Genomic DNA, 26156 nt, shown 5'->3' with positions numbered 1-26156 from the left:
CGTCACCAGGAACACTTTTATTTTATTAAAATAATACATAGATTTATTAACACATGGAGAAAAATTAATTAATTAGGTTGATTAATTAACTAGGTAGACAGCAAAGGCTGTCTGTTATTGTGGAGTAGCTCTCAGAGTAGAAGTAGTTGTAGGTGGGGCGGGGAAAGATCCAGGGAATTACCAAAAGTCGTTTAAGACTGTTTTTGAAGTCATTCCCCCCGCCCCACTTCCCTGTCACATTAGGACCCCAATCAGCCCTCCCTGCTCCTCCCTTCCCTATGCGGAGGCAATGACCCAAAGCCTTCGATCTCTGCCACTGCCCTTCACTCAGAGTTCGAGGAGTGGAGGCATTGCGGTAGGGTTATCACTGGCTTAACTTTGGTGACAATGAGTTCAGCCCCCTCCCCCCCCCATTGGAGACCCGCGAATAAATGCACCTTGGTGTGAATGCATATATATTTACCAGCTTGCCTTTGAAAAGTAGTGGTATATTGAGCAACACAGCCTCCTCAGCTGAACATGGCAGCCATTTGCCCCATCTTATCTAGGCAAATCACTTGCTAATCTTCCTTCCCTCTTCTCTCTCTGCCCCTGTCCCCCCTCTCACGGTCTCCCTGTTTCTCTCTGTCTGTCTGGGTGTCTCTCTCGCGCTCTGTTCCTCTCATGCACGCACACTTAACCAGTTGCCACAGGGGGATGGGGGCAAATTCTCACACACACACACACACACCGGCCCACTTACCCAGTCGCTGGGGGTGGGGTGGAACTTGCAGCACGTCTCTTTGGAAGGCACGGGGCTCAATCGCACGAACCCAGTGCACCTCCCCTCAGAGATCCACCAGCTGCGAGGGTTCGGCGGGGAGAAATCCGGAGATGGCCCGGTGGAGGTCTTCAGACCTGTGGGTTCAGGGGCTCAAATGGTGGAAGAGGGAAAGAATGTTCCTCGCCCTCCAAGCGGAATGGAGTGAAGAATATTAAACAACTATTGTTTTGGGTGTAATCTACCCCCTCGGTATAGGGTGAGTGGGAACGGTCAGGTTGGGCTACACACACACACACACACACGGTCCACTATGCTATTATGGAGCGGTCCTTGTGACAGGAGGAGGTCTGTGTCTGTGAGTCCTGCACCCCAATGACCCTGACTGATTAAATCAGGGATCACGGGATCTCTCTTCAGTACTCTTGACAGACAAGGATACACACACACACACACACACACACACACACACACACACAAAAATGATGCACAGAGGTTGGTCCTATCCCCTTCCCCCTGAATGGGACACTGGCACAGACGCTAGGATCTGGGACTTCAGGGGTGAGCGGCAAGGGGAGGGGAGAGGGGTCCCAAACCCTCGGGGGCACCCCTCCCCTCCCCATTCCTCTAACAGCCCATCCAGGAAATGATTTCTTGCACCTTGGCCACAGAGCCCACGAAGTGGGACTCATCTCTCTCAGGGTCCCCTCCCGTATGAGAGAGCGAGCGAGCGAGCTGGGGTGGTGGTGGGGGGGGACGTTTCATTGAATGCAGTCCATGACGTGTATCTGCAGGGTGTCCATGTCCGGAGCCTGGTACTGGCACTTGGGGCATCGGAAATCCGGCTGCTCGTCCGGGAACATGTGCCGCAGGCCCGGCTCCGAGGGCACGTTGAATGGGATGGTGCTGCCGTTCGGGTAGAAGTTACCTGGATGCGACGGGCCTGCGAGGGGAGAGAACGAGACCACTTCCGTCATTTACTCAGTAGACGCCATCTGCCTCGCACCCCACCCGAGGTGCCGTCCCTCCTGCCACACTCACCTTGGCCACCGATGGGCGTGCGCAGGCTGTCGCTGTGTCGCCGCTGCAGTTCCTCGATATGAGCCCTGGTCAGGGGAGGGGGAAGGATGGCATGTTAGTTTGTCCCATCAGAGGGGGGGGGGGTCTCTTTCATTCTGCCTAACCCCTCCAGACCCCTTTCCACCTCCGCACAGTGAGACCTGAAAACTCATCACACACCATACCCTCCGAATAAAATAAAAGCTTTGAGTCGGTCGCTAGGAAGCCCAAAGGTGAGATTGGCTCTGACTGTATATCTGTGTGTCAGATTGTCTGCCTGTCTCTTTCTCTGTGTCCCTTGTGTGTGTCTCTCTCTCTATATGAGCAAGGCACTTAACCACACACTGCTCCAGTCCACCCAGCTGAAAATGGGTACCGGTAAATGCTGAGGGTTCACCTCGTGACAGACTGGCGTCCTATCCGGGGGGGGGGGGGGGGAGTCTCGGACTCTCAGTCGCTTCACGCCACGGAAACTGGCATAAGCATCGGCCTGATGGGCCACAAGGCTCGTGACAGACTTTAACTTGAATGTGTGTATCTGTCTGTCTCTATCTGTGTGCAAGTCTTTCTCTCTCTGTGTGTGTTCTGGTATCTTCCTGTGCTTGCATGCGACTATGAGACTCTCTTTCAGTCGGTCTCTCTCTCACTCTCTGGTGGAATCACACATCGAACACAGAATCAGGCTCCTCACTCCGAGTCCTTACCGAGCCCTTACCGAGCCACGGTTACCATCCTATCCTGTCTCATTTGATGGCATTTTTGCATGAGTGCCACAGCAAGGGTGCACACATTTCTGCAAGTGTGAGTGAGTGTAGCCTCTTCCCTGCTTCTCCCCCTCCCTCCGCCACCCCTCATCCTCACCTCGCCTCTCCCTCCCTCCTGAGTCTCTTCACTCCGCCACCCCTCACTCTCACCTCACCTCTCCCTCCCTCCTGAGTCTCTTCACTCCGCCACCCCTCATCCTCACCTCGCCTCTCCCTCCCTCCCGAGTCTCTTCACTCCGCCACCCCTCACTCTCACCTCGCCTCTCCCTCCCTCCTGAGTCTCTTCACTCCGCCACCCCTCATCCTCACCTCGCCTCTCCCTCCCTCCTGAGTCTCTTCACTCCGCCACCCCTCATCCTCACCTCGCCTCTCCCTCCCCGCTTGGCCTCCCTCCTGAGTCTCTGCACTCCGCCACCCCTCATCCTCACCTCGCCTCTCCCTCCTTCCTGAGTCTCTTCACTCCGCCACCCCTCATCCTCACCTCGCCTCTCCCTCCCTCCTGAGTCTCTTCACTGCGCCACCCCTCATCCTCACCGCGCCTCTCCCTCCCCGCTTGGCCTCCCCCCGAGTCTCTTTACTCCGCCACCGCTCATCCTCACCTCGCCTCTCCCTCCCCGCTTGGCCTCCCTCCTGAGTCTCTTCACTCCGCCACCCCTCATCCTCACCTCGCCTCTCCCTCCCCGCTTGGCCTCCCTCCTGAGTCTCTTCACTCCGCCACCCCTCATCCTCACCTCGCCTCTCCCTCCCCGCTTGGCCTCCCTCCTGAGTCTCTTCACTCCGCCACCCCTCACTCTCACCTCGCCTCTCCCTCCCCGCTTGGCCTCCCTCCTGAGTCTCTTCACTCCGCCACCCCTCATCCTCACCTCGCCTCTCCCTCCCTCCTGAGTCTCTTCACTCCGCCACCCCTCGCCTTGCCTCTCCCTCCTGGACCCCTCTCCTCGCTCTCATCTTGGCCCTCCCTCCTCCTCGTTTCCCTCCTCTCCCCCCCCCACCGCCGTCCCCATCCCCACCTGGTGGCCATGTCGTGCTCTGCCCGCAGCTTATCGAACTCGGCCTGCAGTGCCTTCATCCTCTCCTGCTGCAGCTCCTTCTGCTCGTGCAGTTTCTCGCGGGCCGCCCGCTCCGCCAGAAAATCCGCCTTGAAAACCTCGGCCTGGGGGGGCGGGTAGGGGAGAGCCGGTCAGGACGGCAGGCGTGCCCCCACTCACCCCCCCCCCAAAGCACGGGGCCTGCTCACCTGAACCTCAGCCGAAGAATTCCCTGCAACACCCCCCCACCCCCACCACTAGCCTCCGGACTCCCGTCCACCCTTCCCGCAGATTCTGCCCCTCACCCACACCCTGATTTACTGTGGCCAGTTGGTGGGTTCCGGATCAAACCTGGATCTCCAGGGCAGTGAGACAGCAGCTCTCTCCGTTACGTCACTGTGACTCCGTCAATCCCCCTGCTAATTTGCTCCACAAAATCCTTCCCGCCGACAGAGCAGCGCCAGCCTGACTGCTGGCCAGCGGGGAGAGGTACTGTGACTGGGAGCATTCGAGGCAGACACAGGGATCTGGAGGGGCTGATATGACAGACGCTGGGATCTGCAGAGACAGACGGGAGGAAACGGGGAGGGGCTTCAGGTAACGTTCGCGACTCCGTACCTGGGCTTTCAGGACAGGAACCGTCTCCAGTTCTGCCTTCATGGTCTCGGCCTCCTCCTTCAGCTTGTCGATCAGGTCCTGCTTAATGGCCAGGGCGGCCTCGGCCTCCTTCAGCTGATCAGCAATGTCTTCTGCTTGGCCCTGAGGGGGAGGAAACACGAGGCACGGTCAGGGGAGTGGGCTGGCGGGGGAGGGGGAGGGGACTGCTGGGGGGGTTGTGTGAGATGGGGCAAGGGGCGTGAGAAGGGGTGAGGAGGTAGGAGAGAGGGGTACGAGGAGGTGGGATGCGTGGGGGTGCAGTGGGGTTGTGTGAGGGGGCGAGAGGGTAGGGGAGAGAGCGAGAGAGAGGGAAAGAGGGGGATGGAGGTTGAGAGGGTCACGAGGGAGGTGGGAGGGGGTTGTGCATTATGGGGTGAGGGGTGTGAGATGGGGGCGAGAGGGTAGGGGAGAGGGGGAGAGAGGGAGAGAGAGGGGATGGAGGGGGAGATGGGCACGAGGGGGGGTTGTTGTGTGAGATGGGGCGAGAGGGAGAAGGGGGACAGATATGTAGTTATCAATGTCTTGCAGAGAGGACAGATCCCCCCCCCCGCCCTTTACCTTGTTCCTCTTGCCGTCCCTGACTGTGTGGTCATATTCGGCAAACAGCTGATGGTAGGCAGCCTGCAACTGGGCCAGTTTCCTCCTGTCGAGAAGGGAAGGAGAGAAAACAATCGACATTCGAGATTGGATTCATTTCTGCAGCGTAACGTGCACTGTGTTACAGTCTGGATTTCGACATGGAATTACAGTGGGTTACTGGCTGGGATCTAATCCAAGAGTTTGGAGGTTTATATATAGAATAACAGATCTTCGGGAGTGGGTTACAGGCTGGGATCTAATCCGGGGGTTCAGGGTGCTTATATATGGAATATCAGATCCCCGGGAGTGGGTTACAGGCTGGGTCTAATCCAGGGGTTTGGGGGGTTTATATATAGAACAACAGATCCCCAGGAGTGGGTTACAGGCTGGGATCTAATCCAGGGGTTCAGGGTGTTTATATATAGAATAACAGATCTTCGGGAGTGGGTTACAGGCTGGGATCTAATCCAGGTATCAGGGGTTATATATAGAATGTCAGATCCCCAGGAGTGGGTTACAGGCTGAGATCTAATCCAGGGGTTCGGACGGTTTAAATATAGAATACCAGATCTCTGGGTGGGTTACAGGCTGGGATCTAATCCAGGGGTTTGGGGGTTTGTATATAGAATACCAGATCTCTGGGAGTGGGTTACAGGCCGGGCTTTAATGCAGGGGTTCAGGTTCCAAACTGACTTGTCCTCCGATGCGTTCTGTCTCTCCGTCTTCAGGGCAGACTCCGAGTTGTGGACTGCGATCCGGAGCTGGTCGATGGTGACACTTGACTGTTTCTTCTGGGCCTCTGCATCTTTCTCCTGCACCCTCAGCCTCTCCTCCAACGCCTGGCACCTGTGGGTGGCAAGGTGGGAGAGAATGTCCACAACTGCTCTTACCCCACCCTCCCTACATATACCCCTCTCCAATTCTGAGACCCTCCTCCCTCCCCAACACCCCTCCCCATCTCTGTGACTCTATCCCTCCGTCTCAGTGAAACCCCTCCCTCCCCTACACACCTCCGTCTCTGTGACCCTGACCCTCCGTCTCAGTGAAACCCCTCCCTCCCCTACACACCTCCCTGTCTCTGTGACCCTGACCCTTCATCTCAGTGAAACCCCTCCCTGTCTCCGAGACCCCCTCCCTCCCCATCTCTGTGACTCTGACCCTCCGTCTCAGTGAAACCCCTCCCTCCCCTACACCCCTCCCCGTCTCCAAGACCGCTACCCTCCACTACACCCCTCCCTGTCTCCATGACCCCCTCCCTCCCCTACACCCCTCCCCATCTCTGTGAATCTGACCCTCCACTCAGTGAAACCCCTCCCTCCCCTACACACCTCCCTGTCTCTGTGACCCCCTCCTTCCCCTACACCCCTCCATCTCCATGACCCCCTCCCTCCCCTACACCCCTCCCCATCTCTGTGACTCTGACCCTCCGTCTCAGTGAAACCCCTCCCTCCCCTACACACGTCCCCGTCTCCAAGACCCCTACCCTCCACTACGGGTCTCCATGACCCCCTCCCTCCCCTACACCCTTCCTCCATACATCCCTCCATGTTTCTGTGACCCCCCTCCCTCGCCTACACCCTGCCCATCTCCAAGACCCCTTCCCTCCACCTCAGTCCTCCATTGTCCCCTCCCTCCCCTACACCCCTCCCCATCTCTCAGACCCCCTCTCTCCCAAAATCCTCTCCCCCTTCTCTGAGACCCCCATCTCCCCTACACACCTCCATGTCTCTGTGACCCCCCCTACACCCCTCCCCACTTCTGTGACCCTCTCCCTCCCCTACACACCTGTCTCCGTGACCCCCTCCCTGCTCATCTCCGTGACCTCTGCTCCCTCCCCTTCTCCCTGACTGCCCCTATCGCGGATCCCAGCACTCTCCCACTGCACCCACCCACTACCACCGCCAGCAGGGCACCCACTTGTCCTCCAGGCCGACGCTCCGCGTCCTCAGGGCTTCCACCGTTCTCTGGCTGTCCATCAGCTCGGCCAGCAGCGAGGTGACCTGAGCTTTCAGTGAGGTTCGGTCGTCGGACAGTTGCTGTAAGACACACACACTTTCTGTCAACACAGTCCGATCCGTCCTAAACACAAACACACACACACACACACACACACACAGAACACTCAGGCACGGCCCCTCACCTCGACCTGGCGGCTCAGGCCCTGCACCCTGGCCTCGAACTCTGCCTCCTGCTTCTTCAGCCGCTGCTCCAGCTGTTCCAGCTGTGCCGGGGGTCTCTCCGGCCCGGGGGGCCCCTCCTGTGACTCCGGCCTCCTGCAGGGGGTGGTAACCACCCTGTGAGAGCTGCCCGCACGCTGAGTGGGTGGGGAGGGCTCACCGACCCCTGGGGATCGTACTGGTGGCGTCACAGAGATGGGGGAGGGTCGGAGTCACAGACGGGGAGGGGTGTAGGGGAGGGAAGGGCGTAGGGTGAGGCGAAGACCCACAGAGACAGGAAAGGCAGTAGGAGTGGAAGGGGTCTGGGAGGTGGTGAGAGTTGTAGTGGAGGGAGGGGGCTACAGTGATGGGGAGGGGTTCACAGAGACAGCGAGGTTGTAGAGGAGGGTGGAGATCACGGAGACAGGGAGGGGTGAAGAGGAGGGTGGAGATCACGGAGACGGAGGGGTGTAGGGGAGGGTGGAGATCACAGAGACAGGGAGGGGTGTAGGGGAGGGTGGAGATCACGGAGTCAGGGAGGGGTGTAGGGGAGGGTGGAGATCACGGAGACAGGGAGGGGTGTAGGGGAGGGTGGAGATCACGGAGTCAGGGAGGGGTGTAGGGGAGGGTGGAGATCACGGAGACAGGGAGGGGTGTAGGGGAGGGTGGAGCTCACGGAGACAGGGAGGGGTGTAGGGGAGGGTGGAGATCACGGAGACGGAGGGGTGTAGGGGAGGGTGGAGCTCACGGAGACAGGGAGGGGTGTAGGGGAGGGTGGAGATCACGGAGACAGGGAAGGGTGTAGGGGAGGGTGGAGATCACGGAGACGGAGGGGTGTAGGGGAGGGTGGAGATCACGGAGACAGGGAGGGGTGTAGGGGAGGGTGGAGATCACGGCGACAGGGAGGGAGGGGTTCACAGAGACAGGGAGGTTGTAGTGGAGGGAGGGGACTACAAGACGGGGAGGGTTTCACAGAGATGGAGGTTGTAGGGGAGGGTGGAGATCACAGAGTCAGGGATAGGGAGGGGTGTAGGGGAGGGTGGAGATCAATGGAGACGGAGGGTTTCACAGAGACGGAGGTTGTAGGGGAGGGAGGAGGTCACAGAGTTGCGGAGGGAGGGGTTCACGGAGACAGGGAGGGGTGTAGGGGAGGCAGTGGGGTCATGGAAACGGGGAGGGGTGTAGGGTCACCGCTAGGGAGTGGTCACAGAGACAGGGAGGGGGTCAACAGAGATGGGAGAGGTGGAGGGGAGGGAGGGGGCCAGGGCCGGAAAGGGGGTGAAGGGGAGGGAGAGGATCACGGAGACTGGGAGGACTCGAGGATCAGCGTTCCATACCTGACTGGCGACTGGCCGGTAGTTTCCTCATTCGGTGCCTTTACCTAGAACAGACACACACAGCTTCTGTCAGTCTACGCCCCTCTGAGAGGGAAGCTCGCAGGCGAGAGGGAGGGGAGGGACCGAGTGCCACGGGAGAGAGGGAGGGAGGGTCGTGGACGAGATAGAGGGAGGGAGGGAGCATGGGGGAGTGGGACAAGCCTATGGAGGAGAGAGGGAACGAGCACCATTGGGGATGGTGTCGGCAGTGTGGTGGGGGAGGAGCAATTAGATCAGCTTGTCACACGTACATCGAAACAGTGAAATGTACGCCTCGCGTCAACGACCAACGCAGCCCGCAAGAGCCGTCTCGCTCCTGGCACCAACACAGCAAGCCCACATCTCGCTAACCCGATCCCGTACGGGTTTGGACTGCGTGGGAGGAAACCAGAGCTCCCGGAGGAAACCCACGCGGTCGCGGGGAGAACATACAAATTCGTCACGGACAGCGGCGGGAATTGAACCCCAAATGGTGTCACTGAGAAGCGTTGTGTTGACCCCTGTGCAGGGGGGAGGTCCGCCACAGGGGGGTGTGGGAGTGAGGGAGGGAGGGAGCTCTGAGGGGGGGCAGAGCTGCGAATGAGTGAGCGTCAAGGAGGCGCGGGACGGCAGGTGGGAGGAGAGATGAGGCAGAGGGCGTGTCGGCCCGCAGGGCAGTAAGGCACCGTCCTCCCCCCAGCACAACTCCCGCTACACCTGCTCGCAGCCCGCCCCTTACCTCTTCCCGCCCTACCACCTGCGCCGTCCCGGTCTGCGCCAACTGCTGCCGCAGCAGCTGGTTCTCGGTCCTCATGACCCGCAGGTCGTCCTCCAGCTCCTCCTTCCGCTCCTTCAGGAGACGCACGTACTCCGGGATCTCCGCCTGGACATGGCGCAGAGGCAGGGCTGAGTGGCAGTGCTCCCCCCCAACCCCCCGCACCCTCCCCCTCTGCCCCCCCGTCACCCGGAACATCTCCCCGCCTCGTCGGCAAGCAGGGACATTATTTTAACGTCCTCCCTGGCTCTGATAACTGGGATTTGCCAAGTTGTCTGAATCAAATCTATTATCGGTGACACATAGAAGCTGGAACAGTACAGCACAGTTCAGCCCACAATGCAGTGGCGACCTTTAACCCACTCCACCGTCAATTTAACCCTTCCCTCCCACGTAGCACTCCATGTTTCTATCATCCAGAGTCTCTTAAATGTCCCTAATGTATCTAGCAGGGCATTCCACATGCCCACCGCTCCCTATGTAGTAGTAGGCAGCCGTCGATCCCCGGGGAACATGGGTTGGCACCCCTGGTGGACTGCGTCCTCTCCAGGGCAGGAAGATTTGTTGCCCATGCACCTCTCCACGTCACTAATGCAGTCCAAGGGAAGGGCAAACACTGATACAGCTTGGCATCAGTGTCTTGGCAGAGGTTGCAAGGGTGAAGTTGTAAGCACCATCAAACTCACTTAGGGACCCCCGGCTCCGGATTTCCTCCTCGGGGTTTACTCCCGAAGCCTTTCCCGTGGGTCGGTATGGCCGCAAGGCAGCGGAGGTTCAAAATCAGAGTTTTCCTTCTCCTAGGCGGGCTGCCGTCCCAGGCTGACGAGACCCGCCTGCCCGAATCTCTGTGTCAAAGCCTACCTTTTATGATTCCCCCCTCCCTCCAGATTCTTTCCTGCAACCACCTTAAAGTTATGCCTGTTGACACTAGTCATTTTCGCTCTTTTGCTCAGTACTGTAGTCATTTTATGTACTGCACTGTTCTGTTGCCACAAAAGCAAAACACAAATTTCATGACGTATGTGAGCGATGGTAAACCTGATTCTGATATGGGTCTCTACTGTGGACTGAGAGTGGGAAGAGGACAGGGAGAGGGGAATCAGGTTTGGGAATAGGGGAAGGCAGAGGGAAGCACCAGAGAGACATTCTGTAGTTCTCAATAAATCAATCGTTTGGAATCAAATGACCATGCCCGGTGTCTCAGGGCTGGGTGTGTCTGCATTCTCTCCACTTCCCTCCCCCGGCACTCCTTCTCCACCACCTGACCCACACCATTCCCAACAACCTTTGCTCCCGCCAAGTTTACAACCCCCGCTCCACGCTGACAACTACAGTCCTGTGCACCCGAGCTGCAGACGCGTGCCTGAGACTTATTGCACAGCACCGTACAAGTTTGTGTCTGCCCAGGCGCAAAGCAAACCCTGCCTGCAGGCACGCAGAACGATAGGGCACAAGCACAGCCCCTTCGTGTCTGTGCCAGACCCGGTGCTAATTTAAACCCTGCATTCCTGCCTGTTCATGCATCTGTCTAAGTGTCACACAGTATCGAAAGGACAGGCAGGAAGGCAGAGAGGGTGGTGTTACTCTGTTGGTAAGCAATGAAGTTAAATCATTTGAAATAGGGGATCTGGGGTCAGAAAGTGTTAAATCATTGTGCAAAGAGCTAAGGAACCGCAAAGGTATATACAGGCCCTCAGACATAATATGGATGTGGTCTACAACAATGGTCTCCAACCACTGGGCCGCGGACCTCTACTGGGCCACGAGGAAATGATACGAGTCAGCTGCACCTTTCCTCATTCCCTGTCATGCACTGTTGAACTTGAACATAGGGTTGCCAACTGTCCTGTATTTGCTGGGAAATCCCATATATTGGGCTAAATTGGTTTGTCCCATACGGGACCGCCCTTGTCCCGTATTTCCCCCGCTAAGGTAGAGCGTTCTTATGAAACCTTTTGTGCCAAAATGGCGTGAAGCGAAGAAGCAATTACCATTGATTTATGTGGGAAAAATTTTTGAGCGTTCCCAGATCCAAAAAAATAACCTACCAAATCATACCAAGTAACACATAAAACCAAAAATAACACTAACATACAGTAAAAGCAGGAATGATATGATAAATACACAGCCTATATAAAGTAGAAATAATGTATGTACAGTGTAGTCGGGAAGACGAAGGGAAAACCGATTTGTGGGGGAAAAAAAATCATAGGTGCCCATGCAAGGCTTCATGGTCATGGTAGTCTTTCCTGGGGTAAAGTGTCCTGGGATTTGACTACGCAAACAACAGGAATTCTGCAGATGCTGGAAATTCAAGCAACACACATCAAAGTTGCTGGTGAACGCAGCAGGCCAGGCAGCATCTCTAGGAAGAGGTACAGTCGACATTTCAGTCCGTTTCAGGACGAAGGGTCTCGGCCCGAAATGTCGACTGTACCTCTTCCTCGAGATGCTGCCTGGCCTGCTGCGTTCACCAGCAACTTTGATGTGTGACGCCAGGATTTGACTGCTACTTTTATCCCTTATTTGAGAGTGAGAAAGTTGGCAACCCTAACTGTAACAGACATGTTGAGGTGAGTTTAACCCTACTTGAACACCCCACCCCCCCTACCTGGTCAGCCGGTCCACAAGAATATTGTCAATATTAAACTGGTCCACAGCGCAAAAAAGGTTGGGGACCCCCCCCCCCCGGTCTACAAGATAGAAAATGCACGTCAAAAGGCCAATGTTACAAGAGTCACGGGGGATTTCAACATGCAGATAGATTGGGAAAATCAGGTTGGTGCTGGATTCCAAGAGGGGGAATGGCTAGAATGCCTGCGAGATGGCTTTTTAGAGCAGCTGGTGGTTGACCCCGCTTGGTGATCAGCTATTCTGGATTGGGTGTTGTGCAATGAACCAGAATTGATTCGAGAGCTTAAGGTAAAAAAAAAACCTTAAGGGCATATGACCATAATTGCATTAAATTCACTCTGAAATTTGAGGAGAAGCTAAAGTCAGATCTATCAGTATTACAGTGAACTAAAGGGAATTACAAAGGCATGAGAGAGGAGTCGACCAGAATTGATTGGAAAAGAACACTGGCAGGGAAGACGGCAGAGCAGCAATGGCTGGAATTTGGAAGACACGGGATATATACATTCCAAATATTATTCTAAGGGAAAGATGACATAACTGTGGCTAACAAGAGAAGTCAAAACCAGCATAAAAGCCAAAGAGACAAAAATAGTACAAAAATGAGTCAGAAGTTAGAAGATTAGGAAGCTTTTGAGTACCAACAGAAGGCAATTAAAGAGTCATTAAGAAGGTAAAGTAGAGTACGAAAGTAAGCTACAGGATACCAGAAGTTTCTTCAGATACACTTGGAAGGTGAGAGTGGATATCAGACCGCTGGAAAACGATGCTGGAGAGGTAGTAATGGGGGACAAGGAAATGGCAGACGAACTGAAAATGTATTTTCCATCAGTCTTCACTGTGGAAGACACTGTCAGTATGGTGGAAGTTCCAGGCGTCAGGGGGCATGAAGTGTGTGAAGTTACCATTACCGGGGAGAAAGTTCTTGGGAAACTGAAAGGTCTGAAGGTAGAGAAGTCATCTGGGCCAGATGGTGTATGCCCCAGGGTTCTGAAGAGATTGTGGAGGCATTTGTAATGATCTTTGAAGAATCAATAGATTGTGGAATGGTTCCAGAAGACTGGAAAATTACAAATGTCACTCCACTCTTCAAGGGGAGAGAGAGTCACAAGAAAGGAAATTATAGGCCAATTAGTCTGACCTCAGCGGTTCGGATGATGTTGGAGTCGATTATTAAGGATGTGGTTTTGGGGTACTTGGAGGCACATGATAATAGGCTGCAGTCAGCATGGTTTCCTCAGGGGAAAATCTTGCCTGACAAATCTGTTGGAATTCTTTGAAGAAGTAACAAGCAGGAGAGACAAAGGAGGATCGGTTGATGTTGTATACTTGGATTTTCAGAAGGCCTTTGACAAGGTGCCACACATGAGGCTGCTTAACAAGCTGAGCCCATGGTATTACAGGAAAGATTCTAGACTGGATAAAGCATAGCTGACTGGCAGGAGAAAAAGAATGGGAATGAAGGGAGCCTTTTCTGGCTGGCTGTCGGGAAATAGTGGTGTTCCACTAGGGTCTGTGTTGGGACTGGTTCTTTTTATGTTACATGTCAAGGATTTGGACGATGGACTTGATGGCGTTGTTGTGAATTTTGCAGAAGGTATGAAGATAGGTGGAGGGGCAGGTAGTTTTGAGGTATAGAGAAGCTACAGAAGGACGTAGACAGATAGGGTGCATAGGCAATGAAATAAGCAATTGAATACAGTGTCGGGAAGTGTACAGTCATGCACTTTGGTAGAGGAAATGAAAGAGTTGACTATTTTCCAAATTGAGAGAAAATACGAAAATCTGAAGCGCACGGGGACTTGGGAGTCCTTGTGCAGGATTCCCTAAAGGTTAATTTGCAGGTTGAGTCTGTGGTGAGGAAGGCAAATGCAATGTTAGCATTCATTTCAAGAGGACTAGAATATAAAAGCAAGGATGTAATGTTGAGGCTTTATAAAGCATTGGCGAGGCCTCACTTGGAGAACTGTGACCAGGTTTGGACCCCTTATTGCAGAGAAGGATGTGCTGAAACTGGAGAGGGTTCAAAGGAGGCTCACGAAAATGATTCCAGGATTAAACGGCTTGTCATATGAAGAGCGTTTGATGGCTCTGGGCCTGTATTCACTAGAATTCAGAAGAATGAAAGGTGACCAAATTGAAACCTATTGAATGGTGAAAGGTCTTGATAAAGTGGATGTGGAAATGTTGTTTCCTATGGTGGGAGTGTGTAGACCAGAGGGCACAGCCTCAGAATGAGGGGGTGTCCTTATAGAACAGAGATGAGGAGGAACTTCTACAGCCAGAGAATGGTCAACTTGTAGAATTTGTTGCCATAGGCAGCTGTGGAGGCCAACCCTTAAGGCAGAGTTTGACAGATTCTTGACTGGTCGGGACATGAAGGGACACGGGGGCAAGGCAGGAGAGTGGGGATGAGAGGAAAAACGGATCAGCCATGATGAAATGGCGGAACAGACTCGAAGGGCCAAATGGCCTAATTCTGCTCCTACATCTTATGGTCCTGGGATTTTCATGGACAGCAGTCTCTAGGGGTTTCAGAGAGTGGTGTGAGAGCCAAAGCAAGCAGCAGTTCTGTGGGAGAAAATGCCTTGTTACTGAGAGAGGTCAGAGGAGAATGGCCAGACTGCTTCAAGCTGACAGTAACTCAAAATAACCACACGTTACAACACTGGTGTGCAGAAGAGCATCTCTGAATGCACAGCAAGTCGAACCTTGAAGTGGACGGGCTACAGCAGCATTATATCAGGAACGTACAATTAGTGGCCACTTTATTAGGAACGGGAGGAACTAAATAAAGAAGCCGCTGCGTGTCTGTCCCGCTAACGTTATAAACCTCTATCTGGTCACCCGTCAGCCTTCACTTCGCCGGCGGAATCAACCCCCGTTTGTCCACTCACCTGAGCCCTGGCATCCTCGGGCTGCTGTGCGGCGGGGAGGTTAAACATGCTCTGGGTGATGGTGGTATAGGAGGCGAGGGAGCTCTCTGCACTCTCGGAGGCATCACGGGAGGGGCTTCCTACCGCCATCCCCTGCCGAGAGAGGGAAAGAGAGACAGGGAGGGGGTAGAAGTCAGCGGCAAGATGGTCTCTCTCTCTCTCTCTCTCTCTCTCTCTCTCCCCCCACCATCACGTCGAGACTGTATCCAATGCAGAATGTGGAGAGAGGGGGGGCGAGGGCAGAGGGGGTGGGGGAGGCTTTGTGGGGTGGGGGGGAGGGTGTGTAGGGTGGGGAAGAGGGTGTGGGGGAAAGAAGGGGGAAAGATGGGGAGGGGGAGTGGGAGGGTGAAGGGAAGGGTGAGAGGGGAAGGTGAGAGGGGAAGGAGGGAGGGGTCCCTAGAGGGGTGAGGGGTGGGGGGGTCCCGAGGGGGAGGAGGGGTGGGGTGGTCCCGAGAGGGGAGTTCCGAGAGGTGGGGGAGAGGGGTGGGGGGTTCCCGAGACGGGGGGAGGGGGAGGGTTGGGGGGGGTCCCGAGAGGGGAGGGGGAGAGCTACGGGGGGGTGTCCTGAGAGGGGAGGGGGAGTGCTGAGGGGAGGGTCCTGAGAGGGGGGGAGTGGTAGGGGTCCCGAGGAGGGGAGGGTCTCGAGAGGGGGGAGGGGTGGTGGGGTCCCGAGAGGGGAGGAGAGGGGTGGGGGGGGTCCCGAGAGGGGGGAAGGAAGGGTGGGGAGTCCCGAGGGGGGGAGGGGTGGTGGGGTCCTGAGAGGGGGGAGGGGTGGTGGGGGTCCCATGGGGGGGAGGGGGGTTCGGAGAGGAGGGGGGTTTGGTGCAGGTGGGGGGAGAGGGGGTGTAGAGTGAGAGAGGGGGAAGCAAGGAGTCGATGAGTGCAGGGCAGAGGAGAGAGCAGAGGGCCAAGCAGGAGAGTGGAATGGGGACAGGGCCCCGGTTCACCTTGACGTCTGCACCCACCTCGCTCGCCCTGCGCTGCAGCTGCCCGTTGGCGGCCCTCAGCTGCTCGACCAGCTGCCTGGCCTCCCGGAACCGGCTCATCACGAACTCCCTCTCCCTCCTGTTCCGCGCCTGGAATTCCTGCAGCTCCTCGCAGCGCTCCCGCAGCGCCTGGTTACTCTGACGGATCGCCTCTGGGTTGCCGGTAGCCGGTGTTGGGGGTGGGGGGTGGTGGTGGTGAGGGTGGTGGGGAGACAGAGAGAAGCAGAAACAGGAAACATGACACATTTAGACGTGTAAGTGACAAACTTCGCCCTGCGTTTTGAGTAGCAAGGTGTTAGAACACACTCAGCACTTCAAAAGCAGCCTCTTCCTCTCCGCCATCATATTTCTGAACGGACAATGAACCCATAAAGACTACTTTGCTACTTCCGCTGTCGTTTTGCAATATTTATTTAATTCCCGCACATCTACACTCAGTTGTCACTTTATCAGGTGCACCTGCTGATCAGCTAATCATGTGGCAGCGACTCAGTACGTAAAAGCATGCAGACATGGTCACGAGGTTCAGTTGTTGTTCAGACCGAACATCAGAATGGGGGAAAGAAATGTGATCTGAAGCAGCTTTGACCGCGGAATGGTTGTTGGTGTCAGACGGGGTGGTTTGAGTATCCCAGCAAGCGCTGACCTCCTGGGATTTTCACGCACACAACAGTCTTGAGAGCTTATTGAGAATGGTGCAGAAAAAAAACACCAGTTCTGTGGTAGAAAATGCCTTGTCAATGAGAGAAGTCAAGAGGAGAATGGCCAGACTGGTTCAAGCTGGAGGGCGACAGTAACTCAAATAACCTCACATTACAACAGTGGTGTGCAGAAGAGCATCTCTGAACGCACAACACGTCGAACTTCGGAGTGAATGGGCTCCAGCAGCAGAAGACCACGGACATACACACAGCGGTCACTTTGTTCGGTACAGGGAGTACCAAATAAAGTGGTACGATGAAGTGTACATTTCTTATTATGATTTATAGTATAGTTTTATGTATTACACTGTACTGCTGCCACAAAACAACAAATTTCACGACACATGTCGGTGACAAATGAAGCTCATCTTTAAATCTTTCTCTTAAAAAAGGCTGTTGTGGTAAACAGCAAAGATTATGCTTATTTGCCCAGGGTTCCTGATCAGCCGGGCTGACAAATGGCAGATGCAGTTTAATTTAGACAACTGCAAGGTGTTGCATTTTGGGAAGGATTTCACAGCAAATGGCAGGGCCCTGGGTAGTGTTGAGATACCTAGAGATTGAGGTATATGCTTGTGAAGAGAATTAGCAATGATCTTTCATGAATCACTAGATTCTAGCATGGTTTCAGAGGACTGGAAAATAGCAGATGTCACTCCACTCTGAGAAAGGAGGGAGGAAGACAGCAGAAACTTGTAGGCCAGTTACCCTGACTTCAGTGGCTGATGACATGTTTGAGTTCATTATTAGGGATACAGCTTCAGGGTTTGTGGAGGCACTTGTCAAAGTCAGCATGGTTTCCTCATGGGAATATCTTGCCTGACAACTCTGTTGGAATTCTTCTGAGGAAATAACAGGCAGGATAGACAAAGTAGAATCAGTGGATGTCATTTACTTGGATTTTCAGAAGGTCTTTAACAAGGTGGCTCACATGAGGCTGCTAAACAAGATAGGAGCCCATGGTATTACAGGAAAGACACTGGCATAGATAGAAAATTGGCTGAGTGGCAGGAGGCAAAGAGTGGGAATAAGGGGTGGGGGGGCCTTTTCTGGCTGGTCGCCGGTGTTCACAGGGCTGACTTCATTTCACACTATATATCAATGATTTGGATGACGGAATTGATCGCTTTGTAGCCAAGTGTGCAGATGATGTGAAGGTAGGTGGAGGGGCTGGTAGTGTTGAGGAAGAAGAATAATCTGCAGAAGGATTTATAACAGGATAAGATATAGGAGCAGAAGGAGGCCACTCAGCCCATCGAGTCTGCTCTGCCACTCAATCATGGGCTGACTTACACAGACTGGGAAAAGAGGGAGGAAGCGACGGAGGGAATACGGTGTCGGGAAGTGTATGTTCATGCACTTTGGCAGAAGGAATAAAGGTGTAGACTGTTTTCTAAATGGGGAGAAAATTCAGAAATCAGCGACACAGAGGGACTGGGGTCGTCGTGCAGGATTCCCTGAGGGTTAACTTGCAGGTTGAGTCAGTGATGAGGAAGGCAAATGGAAAGTTAGCATTTATTTCAAGAGGACGAGAACACAGAAGGAAGGACGTAACGCTGAGGTTTTAAGAGCCATTGGTCAGACCGCACTTGGGACATCGTGAGCAGTTTTGGGCCCCTTGTCTAAGAAAGGATGTGCTGGCATTTGAGAGGGTCCAACAAAATTTAACAAGAATGATCTTTTGAGAGAGAGTGTTAACGTCTAAGGAGCATTTGGTGGCTCTGAGCCAGTAATTGGACGAATGAGGGGGGTCTCCCCGCGAGGGTGTGCCTTATTCTGTTTGAAAGAGCTTCAATGGTTCCTTTAAAGTTTGCGAACTTCTTTTCCCATTGGTTGACGTAAGGGAGCAAAGGAGCCCACGTACAGAGGGTTCACTCTCTTTCTTCCCTGCCACCCGTGGGGCTTGACGTCAGTCCTGAAGAACCACTGAGAGACAGCATTGCAGACACAGACGGGGTGCCCACTGTTTGGTTAAGTATCCGCTTGTGGCATATGCTTACATCTTGGGTTTTATAAATCGGGGAGGTGTAGCAGAGTATCCATTCACGACCCACCCAGCCAACACACTGTTCGTCCCTCTTCCCTCCGGGAGAAGGCTCAGGAGCTTAAAGACTCGTACGGCCAGATTTGGGAACAGCTTCTTTCCAACTGTGATAAGACTGCTGAACAGATCCTGACCCGGATCTGGGCCGTACCCTCCAAATATCCGGACCTGCCTCTCGGTTTTTTTGCACTACCTTACTTCCCATTTTTCCATTTATGATTTATAATTTAAATTTTTAATATTTACTAATTTTAACGATTTTTAATATTTAATATTTGTAATCTAGGGAGTGGGAAGCGCAGAATCAAATATCGCTGTGATGATTGTACGTTCTAGTACCAATTGTTTGGCGACAATAAAGTATAAAGTATTTAAAGGGTAACAGTGTAGTGGTTTTGGGTAGCTCAGACAAACATTGGTTTAGCTGGACACCTAATTTAATGTTTCTCTGTTCATAAATTACTACCTCACATACCCATTTTAAACTCTGTGCCTCCTGTTTCACCCACTGGATCCTCAAACCTGCTCTCCCACGTTACAGGGGTGCCGGGGGGGGGGGGTCTTGTTGAACCGTATCGAATATTGGAATGACGTATCCTATAGTGGGGGGAGTCTAACACCAGAGGTCACAGCCTCAGAATAGAGGGACGTCCATTTAGAAGGAGATGAGGACGAATTTCTTTCGCCGGAGGGCGGTGAATATGTGGAATTTATTGCCACAAATAGCTGTGGAGGCCAAGTTGTTGTGTATATTTAAGGTGGAGGTTGATGTTAGTCAGGGTGTCAAAGGAGACGGGGAGAAGGCAGGAGAATGGAGTTGAGAGGGATGACAAATCGGCCATGATGGAACGGTTGGATGGTCTAATTCTATTCCTATGTCTCATTGTTTCCTGAAAATGTCATCACAGATAGAGAGGGCAGTGAAGCAGGTGTGAGGAACGCTGGCCTCCGTCAGATAGGGCACCGAGTGCAGGAGTTGGGATGTTTTGTTGCAGTTGTAGAAGGCACTCCTGTGGTATCGTGTTTGGTCTGCTCACCCTGCTACGGTGAAGATGCCAGGAAGCTGGCAGGAGTGCAGAGGGAGATTTACGAGACCACTGCCAGCACTCGAGGGACTGAGTTATAGAAAGAGGCTGGACAATTAGGACTTTATCCATAACCGTCCCCTCTCTCCACCACAGCCACAGGACACACAGCAGCCCACCTGACACCACCCCACCCACACCCGTTCCCTCTCCCCACCACGTCTACAGGACACACGGTGGAAAATCACCGAGACTCCTTCATCAGCACTTTCCAGATCCAACATTTCTACCAGCTGCAAGGACAGTGGGGGTGGGAGCAGCACCCTCGGGAAGTTGCCGTCCCAGCCACACAGCAGCCCAACGACAGATTCAGCTTGATGACTTGATCAGCTGTACATCAAAACAAACAGTGAAATGCGTCCAACACCACCCAAGGGTGTACTGGGGGGCAGCCTGCAAGTGTCGCCCCACACCCCTGTGCCAACGGTGTCGCCACACACACCTGTGCCAACGGTGTCGCCACACACCCCCTGTGCCAATGGTGTCGGCACACACTCCCCGTGCCAACACAACAAGCCCACAAGGTTCAGCAGGACAACATAGAAAACGCAAAGATGGGCCAGTGATATCAAACTGGATTCTGATTCGGGAAAATGGCAGATGGAATTTAAGGCAGACCAGTGTGAGGTGTTGCACGTTGGGAGGACCAGCCGGGGTAGGTCTTGCAGGTGAGTGGTTGGGCACTGAGGAATGTGGAGGAACAGAGGGATCTGGGAATACAGGTCCCAGAATCCCTTGAAAATAGCATCACAGGTACAAACCCCATTTCCAGAAAAGTTGGGATATTTTCCAAAATGCAATAAAAACAAAAATCTGTGATATGTTAATTCACGTGAACCTTTATTTAACTGACAAAAGTACAAAGAAAAGATTTTTTCAATAGTTTTACTGACCAACTTAATTGTATTTTGTAAATATACACAAATTTAGAATTTGATGGCTGCAACACACTCAACAAAAGTTGGGACAGAGTTAAAATAAGATTGAAAAGTGCACAGAATATTCAAGTAACATCGGTCTGGAAGACTCCACATTAAGCAGGCTAGTTGGTAGCAGGTGAGGTATCATGACTGGGTATAAAAGTAGCGTCCATCATAGGCTCAGTCTTTGCAAGCAAGGATGGGTCGTGGCTCACCCCTTTGTGCCAAAATTCGTGAGAGAATTGTTAGTCAGTTCAAAAGGAACATTTCTCAATGCAAGATTGCAGAGAATTTAGGTCTTTTAACATCTACAGTACATAATATTGTGAAAAGTTTCAGAGAATTCAGAGACATCTCAGTGCGTAAAGAGCAAGGTCGGAAACCACTGTTGAATGCGCGTGATCTTCGAGCCCTCAGGCGGCACTGCCTAAGAAACCGTCATGCTACTGTGACAATTATAGCCACCTGGGCTCAGGAGTACTTTGGAAAACCATTGTCACTCAACACAGTCCGTCGCTGCATCCAGAAATGCAATTTGAAACTTGACGCAAGGAGGAAGCCATACATCAACTCTATGCAGAAACGCCGGTGAGTTCTCTGGGCCCGAGCTCATCTCAGATGGACCGAAAGACTGTGGAACCGTGTGCTGTGGTCAGATGAGTCCACATTTCAGCTAGTTTTCGGAAAAAACGGGCGTCGAGTTCTCCGTGCCAAAGATGAAAACGAACATCCAGATTGTTATCAGCGAAAGGTGCAAAAGCCAGCATCTGTGATGGTATGGGGGTGCATCAGTGCCCACGGCATGGTGATGGGTGAGTTGCATGTATGGGAAGGTACCATTGACTCTGAGACGTATATTAGGATTTTAGAGCGACATATGTTGCCATCAAGGTGACGTCTCTTCCCGGGACGTCCATGCTTGTTTCAACAGGACAATGCCAGACCACATTCTGCACGGGCTACAACAGCGTGGCTTTGTAGACACAGAGTGCGTGTGCTTGACTGGCCTGCTGCCAGTCCAGATCTATCTCCTATTGAAAATGTATGGCGCATCATGAAGAGGAGAATCAGACAACGGAGACCACGGACTGTTGAGCAGCTGAAGTCTTATATCAAGCAAGAATGGACAAAATTTCCAATTGCAAATCTACTACAATTAGTATCCTCAGTTCCAAAACAATTAAAAAGTGTTATTAAAAGGAAAGGTGATGTAACAAAATGGTAAACATGCCTCTGTCCCAACTTTTGTTGAATGTGTTGCAGCCATCAAATTCTAAATTTGTGTATGTTTACAAAATACAAATAAGTTGGTCAGTAAAACTATTGAAAATATTTTCTTTGTACTTTTGTCAGTTAAATAAAGGTTCACGTGAATTAACATATCACAGATTTTTGTTTTTATTGCATTTTGGAAAATATCCCAACTTTTCTGGAAGTGGGGTTTGTAGACAGGGTCATAAAGAAAGCTTTTGGCACATTAGCCTCCGTAGATCAGAGTACTTAATATAGGAGTTGCGATGTTATACTGAAGTTTTATAAGACGTCATTGAGGTCTAATTTGGAGTACTGTGTGCAGTTTTGGTCACATACCTATGGGAAAGATGTAAATAAAATTGAAAGGGTACAATACAAGAATGGTGCCAGGACTTGAGGACCTGAGTTATAAGGAAAGGTTAAATAGGTTAGAACTTTACTCCCTCGAACATAAAAGATTTAGGGGAGATTTGATAGAGGCATACAAAATTATGAGGGGTAAGTGCAAGCAGGCTTTTTCCAGTGAGGTTGGGTGAGAGTAGAACTAGAGATCATGGGTTAAGGGTGAAAGGTGAAATGTTTCAGGGGAGATTCTTCACTCAGAGGGTGGGACGAGCTGCCAGTGCGAGTGGTGGATGTGGGCTTGATTCAAGAGAAGTTTGGATGTGCACGTGGATGGGAGGGGTACGGAGGGAGTGCGCAGAATAATAGTTTGGCTCAGACTACTGGCCAAAGGTGCTGTGGTGTTCTGTGACTCTAAAACCGGAGGACAGGGCTCTGGGATGAGAGGGAAGAAATTCAATAGAAACCCGAGGGGTAACTTCTTCACCCAGGGGGTGGTCCGCGCATGGAGCGAGATGCTGGGGGAAGTGGTAGAGGCAGGTTACTGTAACATTTGAAAGGCAGATACAGGGATTGGAAACGTTGAGAGGCATACAGGCCCAACGCGGGCATCTGGGACGAGCTTCAGTGGGGGTTTTGGCCAGCACGGTCCACAGTATGTAGAACAGTTCCCAGCGCAGGATCAAGCCCTTCGTTGTGCTGAACCAGTTAAATTAGTAATCAAGTGGCCAGCTAAACAAATCCCCTCTGCCTACACGGTGTCCATTTTCACACAATCCTGCTCCTATCGATATGTCCCTTAAACATCCCTGATGTACCTGCCTCAGGCAGTGCATTCCAGGCACCCCCACCCACTCTCTGTGTGAAAAAACTTCCTCCCATGTCTCCTTTGAACTTACCCCCACAAACCTTAAATGCATGTCCACTAGTATTAGGCATTTCAACCCACGTCAAAAGATTCTGTCTGTCTACTCTGTCTGTGCCTCACGTATACTCACGTACACACTCCAACCAGCAACTGCCCCCAACGTCCTGACTCACCTCGGAGGCTGACGTTCTCGCGATGCAAGTGCCGATTGGCCTGGACCAGCGTCTCCATGGTGCTGAGGTCGGCGGGGGTCACTGGGGTCACTCCACTGACAGGACGGGCAGTCAGCAGGCCTTCCCCGGCGACTGTCTCCGGGTCGCCGTCCACCAGTGCGCCGGGCTGTACCATGGCTGTCACGGGGGAGCCCTGGCCCCGAGACATGGGGTGGTGGTGGGGTGGGGGGGAGGAGGCGTAGAGGCGCGTTGGAAACTGGAGTGGGTGGGCGCGGAACCTGAGGGGAGAGAGAACATTAGTGAGAGGGGCGAGGGGCAAGAGGGGAGGGGTGAGATGGAGGGGGTGGAGAGGGGAGGGGACAGGGGGAGGGGGAGGGGAGGAGGGGGAAGAGGGGGGAGGGGAGGGGAGGGGAGGGGGAGAGAGGGGGAGGGGAGGGAGAGAGAGGGGGAGGGGAGGGGAGGGGAGGGGGGAGGGGAGGGAGGAGAGGGGAAGAGAGGAGGGGAGGGGGAAGAGAGGAGGGGAGGGGGAAGAGAGGAGGGGAGGGGGAAGAGAGGAGGGGAGGGGGAAGAGAGGAGGGGAGGGGGAAGAGAGGAGGGGAGGGGGAAGAGAAGGGGAGAGGAGGGGAGAGGAGGGGGAGGAGGGGAGGGGAGGGGGAGGAGGGGAGGGGGGGAGGAGGGGAGGGGGAGGGGAGGGGGGGAGGAGGGGAGGGGGAGGGGGGAGGGGAGGAGGGGAGGGGGAGGGGGGGAGGGGAGGAGGGGGGGGGGGGGGGGGGAGGGGGGGGGGGGGAGGGGAGGAGGGGAGGGGGAGGGGGGAGGGGAGGAGGGGAGGGGGAGGGGGGGAGTGGAGGAGGGGAGGGGGAGGGGGGGAGTGGAGGAGGGGAGGGGAGAGGAGGGGGTAGGAGGGGAGGGAGGGGGTAGGAGGGGAGGGAGGGGGAGGGGGAGGGGGAGGGGGAGAAGGAGGAGTGGAGTGGAGGGGAGGGGGAAGGGCAAGAAAGACGGAAGAGGGCACGGGGAAGGGGCAGGAAAGGGATGAGGGGATGGGAGAGAGGAGCGGTGTAGGAGAGAAGGGAAGTAATCGAACCGCCCGTTCATTCAGAGTCGTGTCCGGTGGAGGTCCTGGTCATGTGACCACTGCGGGCCCTGTGAACTTCTGCCCCCTTAAAGCCAAAACACTGAGTCTTTACAACCCAACGTGCCACCCAGCGATTAATCGGCGTCTGTCCCAAGTTGCTGCCCCCTACCCCCACCGTCCTCAGATGTGTCCTGCCGAGAACATGTCCTTTCGTTTATTTAATTCCCCCCCCCCCTTAAATTTGTGCAAACAAGCAGAAGAGGCGAAATTACGCACGGGCCGATTACCTGCGATCACCCTCCCCTCTAACTCTTTCGCCCTTGCTTCAGCCTCATATTAAAAGAAGAAAGGGGGAAAAGGGGCCGTTACAGGTTACAAACACTGAACCGGAGAGGCCTTCGTAGGGAAACAGCGCCCGGAGGAGGTAGAAGACTGGGAACCCGGAAGGAGCACAGAAAGAGAGAGAGGGGGAGAGATAGATATGATCTGTTTCATCGCAACGGGCTGCAATCTACCCACGTCCAGTTGGTCGGGAGAAATGGAACGCTCCCCGCGGACAATGGAACGCGGCCCGGACGGATTCGAACCCTCCGCAGAGAAATGGAACGCGCAGTGTAAATATCTACAAAGCAACATGTCAGGTTCCACCTTGGCAATTACATGTTACAAAGTATCAACTGCGCAGTATCAAAGTATCACTGTCGACTACAAGTTACAAAGCGGCAACTTCAGGCTTTAGATCTCGAACAGCCGGCCGCGCTCCGGCAATAACTAAAGTGTGTTTTATTTTACCTGTCGCGACTCTCGGCCTCGGTGGCGGAGCGAGATTTACCGACGGGTCGTCGCGAGTCCTGGGTCCCGCTCGCCGCCCACCCGAACTTCCTGTCGACTCTGCAGACCGAAACAGTGACGCCTGCGACGTCGGAATCGCAACAAGGGCTCCACTCTTTTGCTTTCTCTTTCGTGCAGTCGCCACACCGGCACCCTTGGGAGCTGTATCGATGCAGACTAGCAGCCCTTCTGGGCGCTGCTGGATTTTCCCGGGGAGCGGCTGATAATGGGAGGCCTCTGAAACATACTGACACAGGCAGGGAGACCCCAAGTCAACACTGCACGTCCCCCTTACATGTTTGTCCGCCCCACAGACGCACCCCTGAGGACGCTCTGTGAGTTCTTACACACTCCTGAGGACCACCTGTCAATACTTGTGCACTCCATCAGGTCCCCTGCAAATACCGACACACAGACCCCTCCATAAATATCGACTAGCTTCCCGGGACCCCCTGTAAATACTGGCACACTCCCCAGGACCCCCTGTAAATACTGACACACTCCCTGGGACCCCCTGTAAATACTGACACACTGCCTGAGACCCCCTATAAATACCGACCCACACCTGGGACCCCCTGTAAATACTGACACACTCCCCGGGACCCCCTGTAAATACTGACACATTCCCCAGGACCCCCTGTAAATGCTGACACTCTCCCCGGGACCCCTGTAAATACAGACACACTCCCCGGGACCCCCTGTAAATACAGACACACTCCCCGGGACCCCCTGTAAATACAGACACACTCCCCGCGACCCCCTGTAAATACTGACACACTCCCCGGGACCCCTGTAAATACTGACACACTCCCCGGGACCCCCTGTAAATACTGACACACTCCCCAGGACCTCCTGTAAATAGTGACACACTCCCTGGGACCCCCTGTAAATACTGACACACTCCCCGGGACCCCTGTAGATACAGACACACTCCCCGGGACCCCCTGTAAATACAGACTCACTCCCTGGGACCCCCTGTAAATACCGACTCACTCCCCGGGACCCCCTGTAAATACTGACACACTCCTGGTGAACACTTGTAAATACTGACACACTCCCCAGGACCCTCTGTAAATACCGACACACTCCCCGGGACCCCTGTAAATACCGACACACACCCCGGGACCCCCTGTAAATACCCACACACTCCCTGGGACCCCCTGTAAATACTGACCCA

General features: G+C 53.9%; 1 protein-coding gene across 6 annotated transcripts; it reads right to left on the bottom strand.

Moving 5' to 3' along the window:
• ikbkg (inhibitor of nuclear factor kappa B kinase regulatory subunit gamma) lies at nt 1-25402 on the bottom strand. 6 transcript variants are annotated; one of them, XM_063035554.1, is made up of 14 exons: nt 24941-25396; nt 23077-23354; nt 15669-15841; nt 14665-14796; nt 9098-9241; nt 8341-8384; nt 6988-7120; nt 6765-6883; nt 5541-5693; nt 4827-4911; nt 4230-4370; nt 3594-3736; nt 1802-1866; nt 1-1703 (listed from the first exon to the last, which is right to left on the bottom strand). In XM_063035554.1, the coding sequence occupies exons 2-14, from the start codon at nt 23282-23284 to the stop codon at nt 1522-1524; spliced, it is 1722 nt and encodes a 573-aa protein (XP_062891624.1). In that variant the 5' UTR covers nt 23285-23354; nt 24941-25396; the 3' UTR covers nt 1-1521. The 6 variants fall into 6 exon arrangements, with proteins under 6 accessions (XP_062891624.1, XP_062891627.1, XP_062891626.1 ...); XM_063035557.1 differs by lacking the exon at nt 24941-25396 and adding an exon at nt 24668-24813; XM_063035556.1 differs by lacking the exon at nt 24941-25396 and adding an exon at nt 24436-24590.
• Nucleotides 25403-26156: the final 754 nt, after the last annotated feature.

Source organism: Mobula hypostoma, chromosome 28 (genome assembly GCF_963921235.1).
Source record: "Mobula hypostoma chromosome 28, sMobHyp1.1, whole genome shotgun sequence".
NCBI lineage: Eukaryota > Metazoa > Chordata > Chondrichthyes > Myliobatiformes > Myliobatidae > Mobula > Mobula hypostoma.
Note: the sequence above shows the minus strand (reverse complement) of the source record. Positions and strands in the feature narration are given on the sequence as shown.